Source organism: Nerophis lumbriciformis, linkage group LG22, assembly GCF_033978685.3.
Source record: "Nerophis lumbriciformis linkage group LG22, RoL_Nlum_v2.1, whole genome shotgun sequence".
Classification (NCBI taxonomy): Eukaryota; Metazoa; Chordata; class Actinopteri; order Syngnathiformes; family Syngnathidae; genus Nerophis; species Nerophis lumbriciformis.
Window position 1 is genome coordinate 21,667,980 of NC_084569.2, and position 26,543 is coordinate 21,694,522.

The 26,543-nt window shown below is 41.4% G+C and overlaps 1 protein-coding gene across 4 annotated transcripts in view; it reads left to right on the top strand.

Moving 5' to 3' along the window:
• The window catches only part of sez6l2 (seizure related 6 homolog (mouse)-like 2), a 73,470-nt gene that overhangs the window by 15,119 nt on the left and 31,808 nt on the right, over nt 1–26,543 (top strand). For 2 of the 4 annotated variants that reach the window (XM_061974045.2, XM_061974044.2), the window contains exons 5-11: nt 1,572–1,700; nt 1,791–2,009; nt 9,922–10,055; nt 10,209–10,401; nt 15,186–15,371; nt 15,468–15,651; nt 19,419–19,582. In XM_061974045.2, coding sequence (XP_061830029.1) covers nt 1,572–1,700; nt 1,791–2,009; nt 9,922–10,055; nt 10,209–10,401; nt 15,186–15,371; nt 15,468–15,651; nt 19,419–19,582 — 1,209 coding nt within the window. The remainder of the gene's footprint in view (nt 1–1,571; nt 1,701–1,790; nt 2,010–9,921; nt 10,056–10,208; nt 10,402–15,185; nt 15,372–15,467; nt 15,652–19,418; nt 19,583–26,543) is intronic. The other 2 variants (XM_061974047.2, XM_061974046.2) reach the window with 2 other exon arrangements.

Consider the following 26,543-nt stretch of genomic DNA (forward strand, 5'->3'; position numbering starts at 1 on the left):
ATGCTCAGTCATTCACAAACAAGGATGGGGCGAGGGTCACCACTTTGTCAACAAATGCGTGAGCAAATTGTTGAACAGTTTAAGAAAAACCTTTCTCAAGCAGCTATTGCAAGGAATTTAGGGATTTCACCATCTACGGTCCGTAATATCATCAAAGGGTTCAGAGAATATGGAGAAATCACTGCACGTAAGCAGCTATGCCCGTGACCTTCGATCCCTCAGGCTGTACTGCATCAACAAGCGACATCAGTATGTAAAGGATATCACCACATGGGCTCACTTTAGAAACCCACTATCAGTAACTACAGTTGGTCGCTACATCTGTAAGTTAAAACTCTCCTATGCAAGGCGAAAACCGTTCATCAACAACACCCAGAAACGCGGTCGGCTTCGCTGGGCCTGAGCTCATCTAAGATGGACTGATACAAAGTGGAAAAGTGTTATGTGGTCTGACGAGTCCACATTTCAAATTATTTTTGGAAACTGTGGACGTCGTGTCCTCTGGACCAAAGAGGAAAAGAACCATCCGGATTGTTATAGGAGCAAAGTTGAAAAGCCAGCATCTGTGATGGTATGGGGGTGTATTAGTGCCCAAGACATGGGTAACTTACACATCTGTGAAGGTGCCATTGATGCTGAAAGGTACATACAGGTTTTGGAGCAACATATGTTGCCATCCAAGCAACGTTACCATGGACGCCCCTGCTTATTTCAGCAAGACAATGCCAAGCCACGTGTTACATCAACGTGGCTTCATAGTAAAAGAGTGCGGGTACTAGACTGGCCTGCCTGCGGTCTAGACCTGTCTCCCATCAAAAATGTGTGGCGCATTATGAAGCGTAAAATACGACAGCAGAGACCCCCGGACTGTTGAACGACTGAAGCTCTACATAAAACAAGAATGGGAAAGAATTACACTTTCAAAGCTTCAACAATTAGTTTCCTCAGTTCCCAATCGTTTATTGAGTGTTGTTAAAAGAAAAGGTGATGTAGCACAGTGGTGAACATGCCCTTTCCCAACTACTTCGGCACGTGTTGCAGCCATGAAATTCTAAGTGAATTATTATTTGCAAAAAAAAAAAAAAAGTTTATGAGTTTGAACATCAAATATCTTGTCTTTGTCGTGCATTCAACTGAATATGGGTTGAAAAGGATTTGCAAATCATAGTATTCAGTTTATATTTACATCTAACACAATTTCCCAACTCATATGGAAACGGGGTTTGTATAAAGAGTATTGTTGGCGGGTTTTGGATGGTTATTTAGAGGGTTTTGTGAGCAAAATAGAGAGCCCTCATTGACAGACTATGTATGTATTTATTTATTCATGACTTCGAATGCATAAAAATAAGAAAAACATATCTTATATAGGGATTATGAATGATGGACAGCACATTTTGTGCGTATTTCCAGTATGACTGCTCTGATACTATGGTCAGAGCGAAGAAGCGTTACCCCAGTGACGTCAATCATTAATTAAATGATGTGGCGGGCCTCGTTAAAGGATGTAGCAGGCCTTGAGTTTAAAACCGGTGTATTAGAGTTGGTTTTGTTTTTTTCTGGTGACGCAGGCATGAGCTTTATGAATCCTGAGACTGACACATCACCAACATCGCCGCCTGACTCATATCCTCTCGGTGACCTGATCCATGCGGCCCTACAGAGTAAGGAATACTTGGCTGAGGCTTCTACCACCGCGGGTACCATCATTGACTTTTATGGGCATTGTCACGCAGTACGATATGGGCGAGCAGCCATTGAGGATGACATTATCTTTAATGAAACCTCAGCAGGCACTACCACCAATCCGACACAGGCGGCGCCCGGAGTCAGGCGCAGCGAGTCGACCGCCACGGTCATTTCGCCAGGACTGCTGACCACGGCGTTAGGATCGTCCTCTACAGGAGGCCACATTGGATCGAGAAACCGCATGTCCTTTGTGCCCATAGAAGAGGAGACGACCACTACTCTAATCACCACCACTACGATAACCACAATGCACATGCCAGGTATACTTGCATGCCTGCTAATCCTGTTCAGGGTCCCAGGTGAGCTGGCGCCTATCCCAGCTGACTCTGGACTGGTGATCAATCAATCACAGGACACACATTTGCACACACATTCATACCAATGGACATTTTAAAATCTCCAATTAACATGTGGGATAAAGATCCCAGTTGGGATTCGAACCCACAGCCTTTGACTGAGTGGCAGATTTGCTACCCAAACAATATAAAAAAATGACGTTTTTTTTACAGGTAAGCTGTGCAGCAACGTAGACCAAATATATATGGTAACATGTTTGAATGGTCACTTGTTGCTAGGCAGATTTTGATTTTGATAAATATTTGCTTGGCAATTTGTTACAGATGGTCCCACTGCCCCACTATCAGATAATTCTGACTTTGATGTTGCAACAGAATCTGTATTAAATATATAAACTAACTCATAATACAATAATAATACATAATACAATTCCAATTCCAAACCCCAACAACACTCCGAATAGCAACCAACAAGCAATTGAGAAGACACACCAACACAACACAAAAAATTCAAAAGGTCCAAACAAAAAATTAATAGTATCAACAACAGTATCAATATTAATAGGAATACCAACATAACAGTGATTAAAATACATTATGACTTGTAAACACTATGACTTTTAAGACTAATGAGTATTGTAATAAGTCATGTAATTCTAGTAAGCCAATTCAAAAATGCTAAACTGCTTTTGGCAGTTTTTGAAAAAGTAAACAAAACACAATGAATAGGCAAAACTATGAAAAAAAAAAAAGTCCTTAGACATTATATCTTTAGGGATAAGGTTCGGTTACAAAAAATACTTAAATAGTACTCTTGTTTTAAAAATATAGCCGTAAATGTGTCACAATGACAATGTTCGAAGCACTGTTAAATTAGCAAATATCTATGCGCTTTTGGATAAGTGCGGCCACGACGCCGCGAAACCGAACTAAAATGGCATGTAGACTTACCACTGAATAGAAGTTTGGCAGAGACAAAGTGTAAATGTATCCATCAGGCAATTCACTCCATTTAAGTACGTTTGTAGAACACGCAAACTGCTGCAAAGCACAACGGCCACATTGATGATCACTGAAGTGACCGATCACCTTAAATCGTGTGGCCATAAACAACCGCATATAATGTTTATGCCAGGGACTGGCCCTGCTTGTGACTCAAGCGACTTGGGGGTCCAACATGGACTGTCAGAAGAATAACAACAAGGTATTGTAACACTGCCTCAATAGACTGTCCATCATGATATGTTATGTAATGTTGTAAATTGAAGTTATATACAGTCGTGGTCAAAAGTTTACATACACTTGTGAAGTGATGGTAAATGGTAAATGGGTTATACTTGTATAGCGCTTTTCTATCTTTTTAAGGAACTCAAAGCGCTTTGACACTATTTCCACATTCACCCATTCACACACACACATTCACACACTGATGATGGAAGGACATAATGTCATGGCTGTCTGAGTTTCCAATAATTTCTACAACTCTTATTTTTTTGTGATAGAGTGATTGGAGCATATACTTGTTTGTCACAAAAAAATGCATGACGTTTGGTTCTTTTATGAATTTATTATGGGTCTACTGAAAATATGACCAAATCTGCTAGGTCAAAAGGATACATACAGCAATGTTAATATTTGTATGATGAAACAAAAAATTAGCTGTTTGGCCACAATACCCAGCAATATGATTGGAGGAGAACAGGTGAAGCCTTTAATCCCAAGAACACCATTCCTACCGTCAAGTATGGTGGTGGTAGTAATATGCTCTGGGCCTGTTTTGCTGCCAATGCAACTGGTGCTTTACAGAGAGTGAATGGGACAATGAAAAAGGACGATTACCTCCAAATTCTTCAGGACAACCTTAAATCATCAGCCCGAAGGTTGGGTCTTGGGCACAGTTGGGTGTTCCAACAGGACAATGACCCCAAACACATGTCAAAAGTGGTAAAGGAATGGCTAAATCAGGCTGGAATTAAGGTTTTAGAATGGCCTTCCCAAAGTCCTGACTTAAATGTGTGGACAATGCTGAAGAAACAAGTCCATGTCAGAAAACCAACACATTTAGCTGAGCTGCACCAATTTTGTCAAGAGGAGTGGTCAAAATTCAACCAGAAGCTTGTGGATGGCTACCAAAAGCGCCTTATTGCAGTGAAACTTGCCAAGGGAAATGTTTCCAAATATTAACATTGCTGTATGTATACTTTTGAGCCAGCAGATTTGGTCACATTTTCAGTAGACCCATAATAAATTCATAAATATTTTTTGTGACAAACAAGTATGTGCTCCAATCACTCTATCACAACAAAATAAGACTTGTAGAAATTATTGGAAACTCAAGACAGCCATGACATTATGTTCTTTATGTTCTTTTGACCACAACTGTATGTATTCTCAGGGCATTTAATCGATCGCAACTGAACTGTCGCGAACAGTCCACTTCCGATCGATTGAATGCCCTGAGAATACAATGACCTGAATAAATGAGAACATCCATAGACAAGTTATACTGTATACGCATATCTTGACTTATATCCAGTTTCCTTTTAGATAATTAAGGGTTATGTGTGCTTCTGGTATGCATATATATATCTATATATTTTAGGATTATTTAATCTTTTCAAGAGGCAAGCACTAATAAAACGACACCGGTATTGAAGATGATGACCTGCATATCACTAGTCTTAAGTCCGCATGAATAAAGTGAGGAGTGTGACATGCCCTACATGAGCGTGCCTGAACTAGATGATTGTTATTCAGCGCTAGGGCTTATGAGATGTCCGTGTGGAGGAAAGGCAATGGCCATTTGTAGCAATTGAATGTGGAGTCTCCACAAGAACAATCTGTAAGTGGCCCATGGGAGCACGTACATGTAATTGAATGTGTTATGCAAAAATATTGATTCTTCTCTGAAGGACGCTGGTGAAGTGAAACAGAGCCAACATGAGGATGACTTATCGTTCATATGTTGTACATTTGTAACTTAGCACATCCAACATGCGCCGTTTGTGTCCTCTTTTCGTACTAATAAAACTTAATTTTGTGTTGCCTCGCATTGTGATTGTAAACGGTGAAAAGATGGATCCGGTACAACGGTGACCTCAGGTCCGGAATATTAATTAACAAGAATAAAATATCATTCAAATGGTTCATGGGCAGAAGGGGCATAGCATCAAATTCGGAAGGGCCACCTATCCAACGTCGCCACTCCATACACAAACACTTGGTGTGTTTACTTGCACTAAAAATCTAATTATTGTGTGACTTTTATTTTTTTTTAACACATGTATAAACCTTATTAGGTTTTGGGCTTTAAAATGGGAGTAACATGTCTAGACTAGAACATATCTAGATAAATCCCCCAATAAAAAGCTTTTGATTTTAGGAAAAAAAGTTTGGCCATAATATGAATATAAATAGTCACATATCATGTCATTAATCCCTGCTGTGTCTTTAGAATTTGTGATACCAATGTTTCTAACTTTATTCTAGGGTCCTTGAATGCACCACAGTTTAGTGCAATGATGAGATGAAAAAGTGAAACTAACTTGCACATAACAAATACATACAGCTTAACTTAATTCAAGCAACCTTATTATTCAACTTTCACGACTACATTTCTTTTATATATATATATATATATATATATATATATATATATATATATATGTATGTAATTTTTTTTTTATTACAAAAATGTGTCATAAAATTCTATATAGGTCAAATAAGTACAGGCATTTAACATTTATGGCAAAAAATCTAGTCCCTCAAGCTTCCTCTCCACTTGCCCCTGATGGGCAGAGAAATGTTGTCGAATTTAAACTACACTCACATCGGGGATGTCCAAGCAAAATGTAAATGGATTTCTCATGGTGCCTATTTTGGTTCATGTTTGAAATACAGGTCACCATGGCAACAGCTTCATTTGTACACAAGTGGCTGGATCCGTTGACAAGAGAGGCATGATGAGTGAACATTGCTGTGAATATTACGGATCAATCCAATCAGCACAGAGTCATTTAAATCCGTGTTTCTTAACCATACGGCATATACAACATTAATCTGTTTCTCAGCTGTGGTCTGTATGGTCTGCAGCGGTACTCAATTGTAATGCACTAGTCTACCTCTTGTGGCAGTAATGACAATATTAAACAAAGAGAAAAAGTCTGGCGCTAAAGTCATAGATAAGTTTCTTAAGCGCAAAAATTATGACTAAAGTGGTGAAGGTGTATTCACATTTGCACTTTAATTTTATTGACAGTTTAGTTAAGAAACATATACATTACCAATATTCATGCATGGTCATTTATTTGTCATCAGTTTTATGAGTCCCTTTTTTTACAGTATATTTGATAAGTAATTATATTGTAATCAGCCTGATCTAAGCCTTGATACAAATATTTGTGATCATTTGAAAGAGTGCATCCTGTTTAACTGTAAGTAGGTTAGACACAATATTTGAATACGATTAATATCAAAAGTAAGATTACTAATTCTTTGTTAATATTTCAGTGGGCCTCCGGTCCTTTTGTAGTGGAAATGATTTAAATGATATGTAAATTAAGACTGTCAAAAATGACGAATAACTGCTGTTATTAATCACATAAAATGATCGCATTAATCGTGTATATATGCAGATTAATCACACCACTTATTTTGAGTTTATGCTTCTTTACCTTAACTGGAGATGGATGATTACTGCCAAGATGAATGAGGAGAGACCAACTGATGTGCTCGCTGGAAAATTTCCCTCTAAAATACACCCTGACTGGACTTTAATGAAACTGTTACCAGGTTTTGAGCAAATAAATGACATACATTCAAGTAAAAAAAAAAAAAAAAATTATTCTGGATGACATTCTGACAATAAAATTGCATTTATGTCCAAATACTAGGGGTGTGGGAAAAAATCGATTCGAATTCAAATCGCGATTCTCACGTTGTGCGATTCAGAATCGGTTCTCATTTTTAAAAAATCTATTTTTTATTTTATTTTTTTTGTATTTTTAATTAAATTTTTATTATTTTTATTTTTTATTTTAATTAATCAATCAATCAATCAATCAATCAATGTTTATTTATATAGCCCTAAATCACAAGTGTCTCAAAGGGCTGCACAAGCCACAACGACATCCTCGGTATAGCCCACATAAGGGCAAGGAAAAACTCACCCCAGTGGGACGTCGATGTGAATGACTATGAGAAACCTTGGAGAGGACCGCATATGTGGGTAACCCCCCCCCCCCCTCTAGGGAGACCGAATGCAATGGATGTCGAGTGGGTCTAACATAATATTGTGAGAGTCCAGTCCATAGTGGATCCAGCATAACAGTAAGAGTCCAGTCCACAGTGGGGTCAGCAGGAAACCATCCCAAGCGGAGACGGGTCAGCAGCGCAGAGATGTTCCCAACCAATATACAGGCGAGCGGTCCACCCCGGGTCCCGACCCCGGACAGCCAGCACCCCATCCATGGCCACCGGATCTGTGTGTCTCCCCTTCCACAAGGGATAGGGGGGAGCAGAGGAGAAAAAAAAAGAAACGGCAGATCAACTGGTCTAAAAAAAGGGGGGCTATTCAAAGGCTAGAGTATACAAATGAGTTTTGAGATGGGACTTAAATGTTTCTACTGAGGTAGCATCTCTAACTGTTACCGGGAGGGCATTCCATAGTGCTGGAGCCCGAATAGAAAACGCTCTACAGCCCGCAGACTTTTTTTGGGCTCTGGGAATCACTAATAAGCCGGAGTTCTTTGAACGCAGATTTCTTGCCGGGACATATGGTACAATACAATCGGCAAGATAGGCTGGAGCTAGGCCGTGTAGTATTTTATACGTAAGTAGTAAAACCTTAAAGTCGCATCTTAAGTGCACAGGAAGCCAGTGCAGGTGAGCCAGTATAGGCGTAATATGATCAAACTTTCTTGTTCTTGTCAAAAGTCTAGCAGCCGCATTTTGTACCAACTGTAATCTTTTAATGCTAGACATAGGGAGACCCGAAAATAATACGTTACAGTAATCGAGACGAGACGTAACGAACGCATGAATAATGATCTCAGCGTCGCTAGTGGACAAAATGGAACGAATTTTAGCGATATTACGGAGATGAAAGAAGGCCGTTTTAGTAACACTCTTAATGTGTGACTCAAAGGACAGAGTTGGGTCGAAGATAATACCCAGATTCTTTACTGAGTCGCTTTGTGTAATTGTTTGGTTGTCAAATGTTAAGGTGGTATTATCAAATAAATGTCGGTGTTTAGCAGGACCGATAATCAGCATTTCCGTTTTCTTAGTGTTGAGTTGCAAGAAGTTAGCGGACATCCATTGTTTAATTTCATTAAGACACGCCTCCAGCTGACTACAATCCGGCGTGTTGGTCAGCTTTAGGGGCATGTAGAGTTGGGTGTCATCAGCATAGCAATGAAAGCTAACACCGTATTTGCGTATGATGTCGCCTAGCGGCAACATGTAAATACTAAAGAGTGCAGGGCCAAGAACCGAACCTTGGGGGACTCCGCACGTTACCTTAACATAGTCCGAGGTCACATTGTTATGGGAGACGCACTGCATCCTGTCAGTAAGATAAGAGTTAAACCACGACAAGGCTAAGTCTGACATACCAATACGTGTTTTGATACGCTCTAATAAAATGTTATGATCGACGGTATCGAAAGCAGCGCTAAGATCAAGAAGCAGCAACATAGATGACGCATCAGAATCCATCGTTAGCAGTAGATCATTAGTCATTTTTGCGAGGGCTGTCTCCGTAGAGTGATTTGCCCTGAAACCGGATTGAAAAGGTTCACAGAGATTGTTAGACATTAAGTGTTCATTTAGCTGCTGTGCGACAATTTTTTCGAGGATTTTCGAGATAAACGGAAGGTGGGACACCGGCCGGTAGTTTACCATGAGGTCAGGATCGAGGTTAGGTCTTTTGAGCAAAGGATGAATAACCGCTTTTTTGAATGCTAGTGGAACAGTGCCAACAAAACAATACACAGCAATACCATAACATTGCAATCCAATTCCAAAACCAAACCCGACCCAGCAACACTCAGAACTGCAATAAACAGAGCAATTAAGAGGAGACAAACATGACACAGAACAAACCAAAAGTAGTGAAACAAAAATGAATATCATCAACAACAGTATCAATATTAGTTACAATTTCAACATAGCAGTGATTAAAAATCCCTCATTGACATTATCATTAGACATTTATAAAAAATAAAAATGAAAAAAAGAACAATAGTGTCACAGTGGCTTACACTTGCATCCCCTCTCATAAGCATGACAACACACTGTGTCCAATATTTTCACAAAGTTAAAATAAGTCATATATTTGGTTCATTTAGTAGTTAAAACACATTTACATTATTGCAATCAGTTGATAAAATATTGTCCTTTACAATTATAAAAGCTTTTTACAAAAATCTACTACTCTGCTTGCATGTCAGCAGACTGGGGTAGAACCTGTTGAAATCCTATGTATTGAAGGAATAGAGAATTGCTTTGAATCGGTAAAAAATAGTTTTTGAATCGAGAATCGTGTTGAATTGAAAAAAAATCGATTTTGAATAGAATCGTGACCCCAAGAATTGATATTGAGTCGAATCGTGGGACACCCAAAGATTCACAGCCCTACCAAATACCGTGGCGTTTTTTTAGGTTAACTTAAATCATGCAAACTTGGAATGAATTGCGCTTACACACAATTCAAAAGTGTGATTAATCTGGTTAAAATGTGTTGCACTAATTTAGATTTACAATAAATACTGTAGCATGGCTCACTAATAATATCATCTTTCCTGTTATAAAAGATGCAATTCATGATATTGTTTTCTTAAATTCCTCTTCTGTACTTCTTGTCCTGTCTTCACAGTTCAGTGCAATGCATCATTGTCCGCAATGGAGGATGTTGTAGAGTCACCAGATTCTGCATCGTCATCATCTTCCCCTCCCCTTGAATGCACTTACAGCATCACAGTGTATGCAGGCTATGGTGTGGAGATTCAGGTAATGCGTATATAATGTGGCAGATGCATAAATCATTGCCTTTGAAAGTCTTTCATATTGACGTACTGCAGAGGCTCCGAGTTTTTTGTTTCCATTTTTATTATTGTTGAATATTGAGCGATCAACTTGAGCTTGTTATATTTTCTCTGCAAGGTGAGGAAGGTGAACCTATCCAAGGATGAGTCGCTGACCATCATGGGGTACGGGGGTCCGACACCAGAGCTGTTGGCAAATGAGACACTGATTAGGGAGGGTCAAGTGATTCGCAGTACGACCAATCAGGTGCACATCCATTATCGCAGTCGCCAGCAGAGCAACCATGGAAAGTTTATCCTCAACTATCAAGGTAGGAATTGACTTTAAAGGGGTCATATAGTGATTTATTTCTACATTTAAAACAGTTTCTTGATGGTCTACATAAAATGTAATGGTGGTTCCAAGGCCAAAATGTTGCATAGATTATGTTTTACAGACCGTTTTCAAGCCGCTTTCTGACCGTCTCTTCAGAATGCGCCGTTTTGTTAGCGGGCTTATTTACGTGCCTCCACTTCAACAGCGTCTTCTCTTTGTTGTAGTTTTCAGCACTTCCATATGGAGTCTACTGACAGATATACACTATATTACCAAATGTATTTGGCCATCCATCCAAATGATCAGAATCAGGTGTCCTAATCTCTTAGCCCGGCCACAGGTGTATAAAATCAAGCACTTAGGCATGGAGAATGTTTCTACAAACATTTGTGAAAGAATGGGCCGCTCTCAGGAGCTCAGTGATTTCCAGCGTGGAACTGTCATATGATGCCACCTGTGCAACAAATCCAGTCGTGAAATTTCCTCGCTCCTAAATCTTCCAAAGTCAACTGTCGGCTTTATTATAAGAAAATGGAAGAGTTTAGGAACAACAGCAACTCAGCCACGAAGTGGTAGGCCACGTAGACTGTGTGGTTTTGTTTTTCAGGAGTTGGGCTTGGCCCCTTAGTTCATGTGAAAGGAACTTTGAATGCTCCAGGATACCAAAACATTTTGGACAATTCCATGCTCCCAACCTTGTGGGAACAGTTTGGAACAGGCTCCTTCCTCTTCCAACATCCAACCTGAACCTGATAGAACATCTTTGGGATGAATTTGAACGGAGACTGAGAGCCAGGCCTTCTCGACCAACATCCGTGTGTGACCTCACCAATGCGCTTTTGGAAGAATGGTGGAAAATTCCTGTAAACACACCCCGCAACCTTGTGGACAGCCTTCCCAGAAGAGTTGAAGCTGTAATAGCTGCAAAAGGTGGACCGACATCATATTGAACCCTATAGGTTAGGAATTGGATGGCACTTCAAGTTCATATATGAGCAGTGTTGGGACTAACGCGTAACTAGTAGTCTAACGCGTTATTTTTTATATTCAGTAACTCAGTTACCGTTACTATATGATGCGTTACTGCGTTATTTTACGTAATTTTTTATGTAGTATCGACTAAAAACAGAAGATCTGAGTGTGTTTTATTGGAGAGTTGCAGTGTCGTCCTTCTGATTCTTCCTGTGTCACAACGGGGACGAGAGAAGAGGCGCTGTGTGTGTGTGTGTGTGTCTGGGTGTGGGTGTAGGTGTGGGGAGGGGAGGGGGGGGGGGGCGTGTCTGTGTTTACTAACAAGACATCATGGTGGAGCTGAAGCCGAGTTTCTTAACATGGAGATATTCGAGACTGACCATGCGTCCTCTTTTCCCCGGACATGTCTTCTTTTGCGGGGCTATCCGGGCGGAGTTTCTTAAATGCCTCAAATGTCCGGCATTTTGAGTTAGGGTTGCGTGTATTTTCAATGTACATTCAGGGTTAAGAAGGGGTTAAAAACAAAACAAATTGTACGAAGCAACATTCGTGAAGGAGGGGCAGAGACAGAGAGAGCGAGAGAGCGAGGGAGTGGATTGATTGATTGAGACTTTTATTAGTAGATTGCACAGTACAGTACATACTCCGTACAATTGACCACTAAATGGTAACACCCGAATACGTTTTTCAACTTGTTTAAGTCAGGGTCCACGTTAATCAATTTCTTTCAAACTGTCATTGCTCAAAACATAATATTGAATCAAAATCAATGTTATTATGAATTATTGACCTATCCAAGGTTCCGTTTACTTCATATCAAATATTCCACTTTGAAAAAAAATTTTGGTGGAAGATTTTGCATATTTTGTGTGTTTGCCATTAAAAACATAGTTTTGTTTGACAAAAAAGGGCGGAAAACAAACAAACAAAAAAACAACATAAAAAAACTAAAACATTTTGAAATGAGGGATGGATCTGAAGTTGATGTAGACTCCAGAGATTTAAGCGTTAAATATAAAATGTATGTATGCCCTGGCACACCATTATCATCATTTCATGACTGAAGCAAAACAGTTTTTACACTTTTATACTGAAATAAATACACCTACAACTTATTAAATAAAAACATAGAAAAAACTATCAGCAGCGGTAAAGTTTAGATCTTTGAAGGAAAGAAGAAAATGAATGAATGTTTATAACTGAATGCATTTACATAAGTATACAAATTTGTTTTCTTTTTTTTATTTCTTTTTTTAATGAAGTAACTTTTATGACAACCTTTTTCCAAAACACAATATAGAATGTGAGATATAACAGGATAATGCATACGTTTATCTTTTTTTTTTTTTTCAAAACGCTTACAAAAAAGTGGGACCCCAAAAATGTACTGTAGGATCCCATTTTTATGACTTGATGGGGTCCCTGGGACCCCATTTTGAAAATTCCTAGCGCTGATCAACAGATTGTATTATTCTTCAGTGCAATAACAGTACTGAAATGAAGGCTAAAAGGGCCTTAATGGGAGCTTTAAAAAAAAAAAGAAGAAAAAAAGAAATAACTAAATAATTACTTTTCACAGTAACGCATTACTTTTTGGTGTAAGTAACTGAGTTAGTAACTGAGTTACTTTTGAAATAAAGTAACTAGTAACTGTAACTAGTTACTGGTTTCAGTAACTAATCCAACACTGTATGTGAGTCAAGGCAGGTGGCCAAATACTTTTGGCAATATAGTGTAAATTAGAACTATATGCTACGTTGTATTAGAAATGACAACAGCGAAGGATGCATGTGCATGTACGAGCCAGTCTGCCCCACAACAAGAGGATAAAAAAAAGAAGGAGTTTATTTACTACACCGTCAGACTACAACGGCGGACTCGCGCAAAGATCTTCAGATTAATTTCTTCCATACTGTATATAGATAATCCGCTGACATCACAACTGTGAAAAAGTCAAAAATTGGGCAAATTCCAAATGGCTCGTTTGGAGGAAGTTTGAAGGAAGGCTATTGTTTTATAAATATCTCCGCCATGCGTCCATGGTTTGATTTAAAATTTTCGAGACTTATGCAGATCTCAAATACAGAACAACAGGTACCAGCCGGTAAGAAAAGTTGGTTTTGCATGGTAGGCCCCCTTTAGTTATTCCACAATGGTGAAATTATGTGTTTGCAGTGAAGATTTTTACTCAGGTAACAAAAGTAAAAGGTAATGAAAAACTAAAAATGAGTAATAAATAATACACATTGTGCATGAATGGATGAGGAATTAAACAAAAACACTATCTTAACACCCATATTGCACACCAAGAAAAAATAACTTAATGTATACATATGTATGTGTATATGTATATGTATATATGTGTGTATGTATACGTATACAGTATATATATATATATATATATACTGTATATATATATATGTATATATGTATATATATATATATATATACATACATACATATACAGTATTTATTGGAGATGTGAATCTTACAACAATTCTCGATTCGCTTTGATTGCGATCTTGGGGTGGCAATTAGATTCAGAGTTGATACTCGATTCAACACAATTCTCGATTCAAACCGATTCTTACAATATATTATTTGGTATAAAAGGTATAATAAAACCTTTTCAAAACAGGTCACTAGTTACAAAAGCTAATCTTAGCTGTTTATGTATGACATTCACGATTCTTTAAAAAAAAAATAGAATTGTAATAAACATTTCTCCTAAATGTGAGATACTGTATCCATGTAAGTATTTATCATATATCTATTTAACATGAATACCACCTTTGACAGTGTTTTTTTTTTTTAAATTAAGATTGTCTTTTTTTAATCCATCTTTCGTAATGATGAATCGATAAAATAAAAATGTTGATTAAGATGTGAATCTTTATTTTTAGCACCCCTCATATATATTATATAGTACAGTATATTGATTTATATTGTATTGTCCCTGAGAAGATATACAGTGCTATGATAAAAGTGATGGCTGAAATGTGAAATACTGTATATTTCTCATCTATTTAAAATGGATACTACGTTTGACAGTATTTTGTAATGCAGTATTTCTTTTTTTTTTTTTTTTTTTTTTTTTTTTTTTTTTTTTTTTGTGTCCTGTCCAGCTTCTCAGGCAAATCATATAGTTGATGTAGATGCCCATGTCGGCTGTTCAGATTTACTTTACAAAAGAGAAGTGTAGGATACTTCTCTTGTTGCCTTATTTGTATTTGACTTTATTAAATGTATTTATATTATCATTTAGTGCAGCCGGGCCGGAGCAGGAGGGGATAGAAAGAGAAAAAAAAAGAAGACAGAGGGGGAAATTGTGGGGACAAGAGGGGGATTAGACAGAGAGACAAAAACAACAACAGCAAACAACAACAACAACAACAATAGAGCAACATCAGCAAATATGACATGTACAAATATGATGGTAAAAGTAATAGCAAATAAGCAGTTAGCGAAAAATAAAAAATAATACAGAAATGACAATGAGCATTATTACACTACAGTATGCAGTATTTCTAATTATAATAATGGATGTTGATCATGTATAAATGACCACAACAGATGGTTGAATTACTTTAAGGGAGCCCAGTCACTCATCATAGGGCCTTGCTTCTCATTGATAAAATGAAGCCTGGTTTCGATCAAAATAATCCTTGCAAATTAATTATAATCCATGTAAAGCCAAGGACCATTCATAGAAAACAACAAATAATCATGCAGAGGAGCCATGTGAGGCATTAAATATTTTTACACATTTCAAAATAAAGGTACATGTGCTCTCTTGTCTCTTTAAAGCTTTTATGCTGTCCTGTCCGTTCCCTCGTTCCCCGGAAAGCGGCGGCGTGACCGTGACCGACATCCACCCAGGTGGTCAGGCACACTTCCACTGTGATCCAGGTTTCCAAGTTCGAGGTCACGAGGTGGCGACATGCGTCAACACCACACAACCACACTGGAGCACGCCCGAACCCCAATGTGACGGTCAGTAACCTCATGAACAATCCAAATAAGAACTGACAAGCAAATGTGTGGTGAATGTGTCGTGTTTCTTCATGTTTATTTCTGGTTTGTGTGTAGCAGTGTCTTGTGGAGGATGGATTCGTAATGCAACAGTGGGCCGAATACAGTCACCGCCCCCTCCGTCTGTCGCCAACCACAGCAACGGCAACAACCTGAGCTGCCACTGGTTGTTGGAGGCCAAAGAAGGCCACAAACTCCACCTGCACTTTGAGAGGATCGCGCTGGATGAAGATGACGACAAGTAAGACGTTTCCTACTGTGACTTTGTTGTCAAATTTAGTTTTGTTCTGACTTTTTTTTCATAACACTGACAGTGTTTCCCACTTGACATTTGTGACAGTGGTGCGTTGCGGGGGAGGTGGGTGGCGTAAATACACAACAATGTAATCGTCATATTTGCATTTTTGGCTATTGCGCCATCAAGGCAAAACAAATATGTTTTCGATCTTTTTTTATATACACAAACATTTGGATTATCCATCCATCCATCCATTTTCTACCGCTTATTCCCTTTGGGGTTGCGGGGGGCGCTGGAGACTATCTCAGCTACAATCAGGCGGAAGGCGGGGTACACCCTGGACAAGTCGCCACCTCATCGCAGGGCCAACACAGATAGACAGACAACATTCACACTCACATTCACACACTAGGGACCATTTAGTGTTGCCAATCAACCTATCCCCAGGTGCATGTCTTTGGAGGTGGGAGGAAGCCGGAGTACCCGGAGGGAACCCACGCAGTCACGGGGAGAACATGCAAACTCCACACAGAAAGATCCCGAGCCTGGGATTGAACCCAAGACTACTCAGGACCTTCGTATTGTGAGGCAGATGCACTAACCCCTCTTTCACCGTGCTGCCTAGTAAACATGTATTTAGTTGTTTTTTTTAATTATATATTTTAAAAATATTTTTATTTTTATTTTTATTTATGTATTTTAAAAAAAAGAATTGCTTATTTTTGGTGGTTTTTATATTGCCACATAACGGAGCTGCCTGCCAGGGGCACACTGCAGTTTTTATTTCAGTCTCTAAGAGTCTCCACTAGATTTCTTTGCAAGTAGCTTTTTAAAAAAAAAAAAAAAAAGATCTAAAACAGTGGTCCTCAAACTACGGCCCCCGCCCCGCCAACGTCCAAAATACATATATGCACATATACATATACAAATATACATACATATATATATATATATATATATATATATATATATATATATATATATACATTCATATATATAACATATATATGGTATATATTCAAATATACATAGTCGAGGTTTCTGTGATTTATCCGTTATACAGTGCTCAATACCGAGGTAGAGCGGAATATACGTTAGGTCAGGAAAAAACACAGAGGCTATATTATCTCGACAAGCATGTTTGGCAGGTTTCTCTGCTCTTCAGGGCATTTCGCGTCCCCTGAAGAGCAAAGAAACCTGCGAAACATGCTTGTAGGGATGATGTAGCCTCTGTTTTTTTCCCTGACCTAACGTATACAGATATACATACACATATGGAGCTGGACGCAATGGCTAGGGAGAGGGAAGTCTGGGCTTCCCTGCTTAGGCTGTTGCCCCTGCGACCCGACCTCGGATAAGCGGAAGAAGATGGCTGGATGGATGGATATATAAATATACATACATATACAGTATATATATACAGTACATATATATATATATATATATATGTATATATATATATATATATATATATATATGTATATATATATATATATATATATATATATATATATATATATATATATATATATATATATATATATATATATATACAAATATACATAAATGTATACATATATTTACATATACACACTATATATATATATATATACATAGGCCCTCGGCCAAATTGTTTTAATTAGGGATGTCCGATAATATCGGCCTGCCGATAAATGCGTTAAAATGTAATTTCGGAAATTATCGTTTTTTTTATTTTTTAATTTTTTTTTTTTTTTTTTTTTTTTATTAAATCAACATAAAAAACACAAGATACACTTGCAATTAGTGCACCAACCCAAAAAACCTCCCTCCCCCATTTACACTCATTCACACTCATTCTCACAAAAGGGTTGTTTCTTTCTGTTATTAATATTCTGGTTCCTACATTATATATCAATATATATCAATACAGTCTGCAAGGGATACAGTCCGTAAGCACACATGATTGTGCGTGCTGCTGGTCCACTAATAGTACTAACCTTTAACAGTTAATTTTACTAATTTTCATTAATTACTAGTTTCTATGTAACTGTTTTTATATTGTTTTACTTTCTTTTTTATTCAAGACATTTTTTTTAATTTATTTATCTTATTTTATTTATTTTTTTTAAAAGTACCTTATCTTCACCATACCTGGTTGTCCAAATTAGGTATAATAATGTGTTAATTCCACGACTGCATATATCTGTTGATATCGGTATCGGTTGATATCAGTATCGGTAATTAAAGAGTCGGACAATATCGGATATCGGCAAAAAGCCATTATCGGACATCCCTAGTTTTAATCCAATGCAGCCCCCGAGTCAAAAAGTTTGGGGACCCCTGTTCTAAAGGGCTCTGATTACTTACTAAATATAGTGATAAAGTCACTAAGTTGATAACACTAATGACGCCCCCTCTCCATCTTCTTATTTTCTGACAGACCAGGTGCATTATACTGCGCTTATATACATGATTGAATAATAGTAGGATAATAATAGTAGTAATTACGAGCTTTATTGGTTCTGTGATGGCGCTCTTAACTCAAAACACTTGTATCTCAAATCGGCATCTCCCATTGAAATTAATTGAAGTCAATGTATTTGGTGTTTGGCCCCAACAGAACAATGCAATTTTAACATAAAACGTGCCTTTTTTTAAAAACTTTTTTTTTTTTTTAAATATATTGTTTTTCTGTGTGGAGTTTGCATGTTCTCCCCGTGGTACTCCAGCTTCCTCCCACCTCCATAAACATGCACCTGGGGGTAGGTTGATTGGTAACACTAAAGTGGCCCTAGTGTGTGAATGTTGTCTATCTGTGTTGGCCCTGCGATGAGGTGGCGACCTGTCCAGGGTGTACACTACCTTCCGCCCGAATGCAGCTGAGATAGGCTCCCACACCCCCCGCGACCCCGAGAGTGACAGGCGGTAGAAAATGGATGGATGGATATATTGTTAAAGACAACACATTAGAATGTAGTATTAACAACTACGGTGGGGTTTTTTAAAGTAATGTACAGCATTTACCATGGGGAGTGGATTTCTATCTCTTTTCTATCTCCATAGCTGGTTCTCCGTTAAACACACCATCAGCAGCTTCTTCATATTTTCATGGATAAATGTCTGCCGTTCAGATAATATTTTAACATCCTTGGCTGGTGTTGGACTCATTCTGCTTCATTGTGATGCATACTAGCTGTGATACGCTCAAATTGCTTCACCTCATTGGTTACACGCTCGGTCATGTTTTTGATCATTTCCTTCTTTAATTCAATGAATATCATCCACTTTTTCTCCTCGGCACTCTTTTTCATACTCACTTTCCAATGCTTGGAAAACAAAGTTATGTCAATCTCTAGCTAGCGAGTAAGACCAGATGTTTTGGGCGAACTTACAGGGTTCATCATTGCATTCAGTCTAATTTATGGGGTCAACCTACACAAAACAAATACAAACAGATCAAATAAAATACACAAAAGTACACTGCATATGTTAATCACAAAATAAAATCATAATTCCATTAAAAATATATTACAAAAATCGAAGGTTAAACAAGTGACATTTAAAACATAACAAAGGACTATAGCTATATATGTTGCATATTTAAAAGACAAAAAGTGTATAGCTTAACAAACTAGTAAATAAAACTGTAAATCCAGTCTCTTACTGTAACATTTTTATGCTGTAATGTTATCTTTAAACAAGTCTGACATCACCTTCACTGCTGTATTTTCCATGCAGTGTCCTATGCATCTCCTGTCCTTTTAATAATGTATTTCTTGTCCTTTGAGGTTAATTGTGCGCAATGGAAACAGTTCGCTGTCATCACCGCTCTTCGACTCAGATTTGGATGACGTCCCGGAGCACGGACTCCTGAGCGAGAGCACCTCACTGTACTTAGAGCTCACTGCTGATTCATCCTCCATCCCTCTTCTTCTGGCGCTGCGGTATGAGGGTGAGTGGCCAGGCTCCTGACATTACGGAAATTATATGGTTATTTTTATGGAGAAACTAAATGGAAAACACATGGTGCTTGTGGATTTTTTATAATTGGTGCAATGTATGAAGGGATGGGTACAGAATTTTATACTTTTTTTAGGCACCGCCCCAATTCCATCGGTACTTCCGAGTATCAAATCACGTAAAATCAAACGGTGCCATATTTGTTGCACGTGATGTCTTGTCCGGTTGCAAATTCAAACACTTGGCTGGTAAACAAGCACTCAAGTGGCACCAAAAGCGGACTGTCTAGGTCAGTGGTCACCGACCTTTTCTTGCCCAAGATCCCTGGTCTCAGCAAAAAACCAAAGCAATATATATATATATTATATATATATATATATATATAGTGTATGTATGTATATATATGTATATATATATATATATATATATGTGTGTATATATATATGTGTGTGTGTGTGTGTTTATATATACAGTATGTTATATATTTAGTTTTTTGTTTTATAAAGACAAAGCTTTGTGTTGTTATTATTGGCTGATGTCAACATTTTTTTTTTTCTCATTGTGGTTCTTGGTGTTTTCCCAATTTTTGCTGGTGTTTTTTTTTTTGTAATGTGCTTAGGGCCAGTTACAAACGAGTCAAGGCCCCTATGCCGCACTTTGGGAACCGCAGCTGTAGAAGCTAACTATTAATGGTCACTTTATTCTTAATACCGTAATATATTTGTTCATCATATGGTCACATAAGGGACGCGAGTCAGTTTATGCTGTCCCGGAAGTAGTAAAATCAGCCGTTCACCTGGCAGGTTTCTCCTGTGTGATAAAGAGGAGATAAACAGAAGTACTTCTTAAGCTGCCGCTTTGTTTTATCATATATTACTGCTTTTGCACCCGTAAATGTTTACTTTTGTATATATAAATCAACACAAAATCCGTACTTTGGAGCAATGTTTACAGACTCAATTATTTGGCTTGTTAGCTTCTGTCAAGACTTGGACTGTGGAGTTTTTGTTTTCCCAAGATGCAAAAGGATTTGGATCGGACATGGCTTGAAGGTAAATACATATTTAATAATATAACTATAAAGAAAGGATAAAACAAAAAGCGCGCACAGGGGCGGAGGTACAAAACTTGACTAATGAAAACAAAAGACTTGCACGGGGGCAAAAAACTATGAACAATAAAAAAACACTAACTGTGGCAATAATAAACAAACTTACTTGGCATGGACATAAAGTGCGCAGACGTGGACAGAGTGTGACAGGGGGCATAAATGCGAGGATAGCAGGGTGAGAAAGGCTATGACTCCAGGACGAACAACAGAAAATCAAAAGCTTAAATAACACAGACATGATTAACAACAGGTGCGGGACTCAAAACAGGTGCGTGACATGACAGGTGAAACTAATGGGTAACTATGGTGACAAGACAAGGGAGTGAAAAGACAGAAACTAAACAAAACATGACTTAAAACAAAACATGATTACACAAACATGACAGAGCCCCTCCCTTAAGGACAGATACCAGATGTCCATAAAAAAAACTTAACAAAAGTCATGGGAGGGCGGGAGGGGGACATGGTGGTGGGTCACCAGACCACGTGTCCCCGTATCCACCGGGGCAGAGTTAGGTGGCGGCGGCGAGTGGAACGCCGCTGCAGCAGGCGAGGTGGGCGCCCAGGGAATGGCCACATTCGTGGCCGACTGGGAGGTGGGCGCACTTGGCGTGGCGGGCGACCAGGTAGCGGCCATATCCGTGGCCGACGAGGAGGCAGGCGCGTCGTCAACTTGGCAGGCGTGGCAGCTCGGCGTGGCAAGTCAGGCGGCGAAGCTCGGCGTGACGCGTCCAGCGGCGAAGCTCGGCGTGACGCGTCCAGCGGCGAAGCTCGGCGTGACGCGTCCAGCGGCGAAGCTCGGCGTGGGTCTTGGTCTTGGCATGGCGAGTCTTGGTCTTGGCATGGCGAGTCTTGGTCTTGGCATGGCGAGTCTTGGTCTTGGCATGGCGAGTCTTGGTCTTGGCATGGCGAGTCTTGGTCTTGGCATGGCGAGTCTTGGTCTTGGCATGGCGAGTCTTGGTCTTGGCATGGCGAGTCTTGGTCTTGGCATGGCGAGTCTTGGTCTTGGCATGGCGAGTCTTGGTCTTGGCATGGCGAGTCTTGGTCTTGGCATGGCGAGTCTTGGTCTTGGCATGGCGAGTCTTGGTCTTGGCGTGGCGAGTCTTGGTCTTGGCGTGGCGAGTCTTGGTCTTGGCGTGGCGAGTCTTGGTCTTGGCGTGGCGTGTCTTGGTCTTGGCGTGGCGTGTCTTGGTCTTGGCGTGGCGTGTCTTGGTCTTGGCGTGGCGTGTCTTGGTCTTGGCGTGGCGTGTCTTGGTCTTGGCGTGGCGTGTCTTGGTCTTGGCGTGGCGTGTCTTGGTCTTGGCGTGGCGTGTCTTGGTCTTGGCGTGGCGTGTCTTGGTCTTGGCGTGGCGTGTCTTGGTCTTGGCGTGGCGTGTCTTGGTCTTGGCGTGGCGTGTCTTGGTCTTGGCGTGGCGTGTCTTGGTCTTGGCGTGGCGTGTCTTGGTCTTGGCGTGGCGTGTCTTGGTCTTGGCGTGGCGTGTCTTGGTCTTGGCGTGGCGTGTCTTGGTCTTGGCGTGGCGTGTCTTGGTCTTGGCGTGGCGTGTCTTGGTCTTGGCGTGGCGTGTCTTGGTCTTGGCGTGGCGAGTCTTGGTCTTGGCGTGGCGAGTCTTGGTCTTGGCGTGGCGAGTCTTGGTCTTGGCGTGGCGAGTCTTGGTCTTGGCGGGTCTTGGTCTTGGCGTGTCTTGGTCTTGGCATGGCGTGTCTTGGTCTTGGCGTGGCGTGTCTTGGTCTTGGCGTGGCGTGTCTTGGTCTTGGCGTGGCGTGTCTTGGTCTTGGCGTGGCGTGTCTTGGTCTTGGCGTGGCGTGTCTTGGTCTTGGCGTGGCGTGTCTTGGTCTTGGCGTGGCGTGTCTTGGTCTTGGCGTGGCGTGTCTTGGTCTTGGCGTGGCGTGTCTTGGTCTTGGCGTGGCGTGTCTTGGTCTTGGCGTGGCGTGTCTTGGTCTTGGCGTGGCGTGTCTTGGTCTTGGCGTGGCGTGTCTTGGTCTTGGCGTGGCGTGTCTTGGTCTTGGCGTGGCGTGGCGTGTCTTGGTCTTGGCGTGTCTTGGTCTTGGCGTGTCTTGGTCTTGGCGTGTCTTGGTCTTGGCGTGGCGTGTCTTGGTCTTGGCGTGGCGTGTCTTGGTCTTGGCGTGGCGTGTCTTGGTCTTGGCGTGGCGTGTCTTGGTCTTGGCGTGGCGTGTCTTGGTCTTGGCGTGGCGTGTCTTGGTCTTGGCGTGGCGTGTCTTGGTCTTGGCGTGGCGTGTCTTGGTCTTGGCGTGGCGTGTCTTGGTCTTGGCGTGGCGTGTCTTGGTCTTGGCGTGGCGTGTCTTGGTCTTGGCGTGGCGTGTCTTGGTCTTGGCGTGGCGTGTCTTGGTCTTGGCGTGGCGTGTCTTGGTCTTGGCGTGGCGTGTCTTGGTCTTGGCGTGGCGTGTCTTGGTCTTGGCGTGGCGTGTCTTGGTCTTGGCGTGGCGTGTCTTGGTCTTGGCGTGGCGTGTCTTGGTCTTGGCGTGGCGTGTCTTGGTCTTGGCGTGGCGTGTCTTGGTCTTGGCGTGGCGTGTCTTGGTCTTGGCGTGGCGTGTCTTGGTCTTGGCGTGGCGTGTCTTGGTCTTGGCGTGGCGTGTCTTGGTCTTGGCGTGTCTTGGTCTTGGCGTGGCGTGTCTTGGTCTTGGCGTGGCGTGTCTTGGTCTTGGCGTGGCGTGTCTTGGTCTTGGCGTGGCGTGTCTTGGTCTTGGCGTGGAGGGTCTTGGTCTTGGCGTGGAGGGTCTTGGTCTTGGCGTGGAGGGTCTTGGTCTTGGCGTGGAGGGTCTTGGTCTTGTGGAGCTGGTACCGGAGCTTGGCGTCGTGGAGCTGGTACCGGAGCTTGGCGTCGTGGAGCTGGTACCGGAGCTTGGCGTCGTGGAGCTGGTACCGGAGCTTGGCGTCGTGGAGCTGGTACCGGAGCTTGGCGTCGTGGGGCTGGTACCGGAGCTTGGCGTCGTGGGGCTGGTACCGGAGCTTGGCGTCGTGGGGCTGGTACCGGAGCTTGGCGTCGTGGAGCTGGTACCGGAGCTTGGCGTCGTGGAGCTGGTACCGGAACTTGGCGTCGTGGAGCTGGTACCGGAGCTTGGCGTCGTGGAGCTGGTACCGGAGCTTGGCGTCGTGGAGCTGGTACCGGAGCTTGGCGTTGTGGAGCTGGTACCGGAGCTTGGCGTCGTGGAGCTACTGGTGCAGGTGGAGGTGGTCTAGCTGGGGGTTGCGGCTTGGCATGGTGAAAGACCGGTGGTGGTGGCCGTGCTGGAGGCTGTGGCTTGGCGGGTCGGTAGACTGGTGGTGGCGGCCGTGCTGGAGGCTGTGGCTTGGCATAGTGATGCCGTGCCACCCCACCAACACAGCTCCCGACCCCAGCCCCCCCCTCAAGGGGCGGATACCAGACGCGCTCCCTGCGGTCTGGAACTCTCTGTAGGGGTGGGCGGAGGAGGGCAGAAACTTCCCCATTAAATTGTCCAAATTGTCTTTTTTGTACCTGTGTTTTTGTGGGTGAAAAAAAAAATGTTTGTGGCTTGGGCGTGACTTGAGTCCTGGGGGGCGGGGCATGAAATTTGGGTGGCTTGTCTTGACCGGATCTAATGTTCAAAATCATATTTTGGTAGTGTTGAATCATGGTCATGGGATTGGAGTCTTTTGCTGGAGGTGAGTGATCAAAAGAAAAAGAGTTGAAAAAAAAATCCTGGTCTGTGACGTCATTTTGGAGCTGCGGAGCTGGCAGCAGCCTGCTTCCGCCCGGAGTGGGAGGAGCCTGCGGGAGCGCTGCGTGCGGTCTGCTTGCCTTCCCTGACGTCCTCGGTCTGGAGCGGCGCTTCCGGGATTGCGGTGACGCAGCCTCGGCCTCGGACCAAATGGAACTAATGGGAATAAGCTTCCCATTTGGCCCCCACGTCAGGTCTCGCTCCGCCATGGCTCCTAACGACTCCCAACTTCCTTCTTCGACCAAATTCTTTGCGGGAAAGCGATTAGCTGGAGTCATATTGTCAAGACTTGGACTGTGGAGTTTTTGTTTTCCCAAGATGCAAAAGGATTTGGATCGGACATGGCTTGAAGGTAAATACATATTTAATAATATAACTATAAAGAAAGGATAAAACAAAAAGCGTGCACAGGGGCGGAGGTACAAAACTTGACTAATGAAAACAAAAGACTTGCACGGGGGCAAAAAACTATGAACAATAAAAAAACACTAACTGTGGCAATAATAAACAAACTTACTTGGCATGGACATGAAGTGCGCAGACGTGGACAGAGTGTGACAGGGGGCATAAATGCAAGGATAGCAGGGTGAGAAAGGCTATGACTCCAGGACGAACAACAGAAAATCAAAAGCTTAAATAACACAGACATGATTAACAACAGGTGCGTGACTCAAAACAGGTGCGTGACATGACAGGTGAAACTAATGGGTAACTATGGTGACAAGACAAGGGAGTGAAAAGACAGAAACTAAACAAAACATGACTTAAAACAAAACATGATTACACAAACAGCTTCCCGTCGCAGGTGATCAATGATGGTCGCGGTTGAGTTGAGGGAAGAGTTGTTTGATGTTGAATGCTAGAAAATGACCGATGCGCTGCAACAGTCAGCCTTAATGCATTGTTGCAGCTCGATGATTTTTGTGCACGCCCTGCAATGTGTGTTTGTGAGATGAGCGGGTGTAATGTGCAGTCGCACTCGGGGTGTGGTGGTTGGGTGTCGAGAGCGGCTGGATGTGAGGCTGAAGAGAGGCGAGGCGTGCGGGTGTGCTCAGGGGATAAAATGTCTGCCTGTTTGCGGGTCTGCTGATCACTATCTGGTCGATCGCGATGAACGTGTTGGCGAACTTCCCTGGTATAGGTAATGTTGTAATTTTCCATGTCAACAAAGCAAGTATGCCAAATAGAAAACACTCAAACATACAGTAAAGCTCCACTGTTGAAAATGCTTGATGCTAATTTACATAGGTACTAGGGTTGTACGGTATACCGGTATTAGTATAGTACCACGATACTAATGAATCATATTCGGTACTATACCGCCTCTGAAAAGTACCCTAACCTTTAAAATGTATATTATGTTTATAAACTCAGGAAATATGTCCCTGGACACATGAGGACTTTGAATATGACCAATGTATGATCCTGTAACTACTTGGTATCGGATTGATACCCAAATTTTGGTATCATCCAAAACTAATGTCAAGTATCAAACAACAGATGAAGAAATTATTATTACACTTTAACAGAAGTGTAGATAGAACATGTTAAAAGAGAAAGTAAGCAGATATGAACAAATATAAACCCCGTTTCCATATGAGTTGGGAAATTGTGTTAGATGTAAATATAAACGGAATACAATGATTTGCAAATCCTTTTCAACCCATATTCAATTGAATGCACTACAAAGACAAGATATTTGATGTTCAAACTCATAAACTTTTTTTTTTTTTGCAAATAATAATTAACTTAGAATTTCATGGCTACAACACGTTCCAAAGTAGTTGGGAAAGGGCATGTTCACCACTGTGTTACATCACCTTTTCTTTTAACAACACTCAATAATCGATTGAGAACTGAGGAAACTAATTGTTGAAGCTTTGAAAGTGGAATTCTTACCTATTCTTGTTTTATGTAGAGCTTCAGTCGTTCAACAGTCTGGGGTCTCTGCTGTCGTATTTTACGCTTCATAATGCGCCACACATTTTCGATGGGAGACAGGTCTGGACTGCAGGCGGGCCAGGAAAGTACCCGCACTCTTTTTTTACGAAGCCACGCTGTTGTAACACGTGCTGAATGTGGCTTGGCATTGTCTTGCTGAAATAAGCAGGAGCGTCCATGAAAAAGACGGTGCTTAGATGGC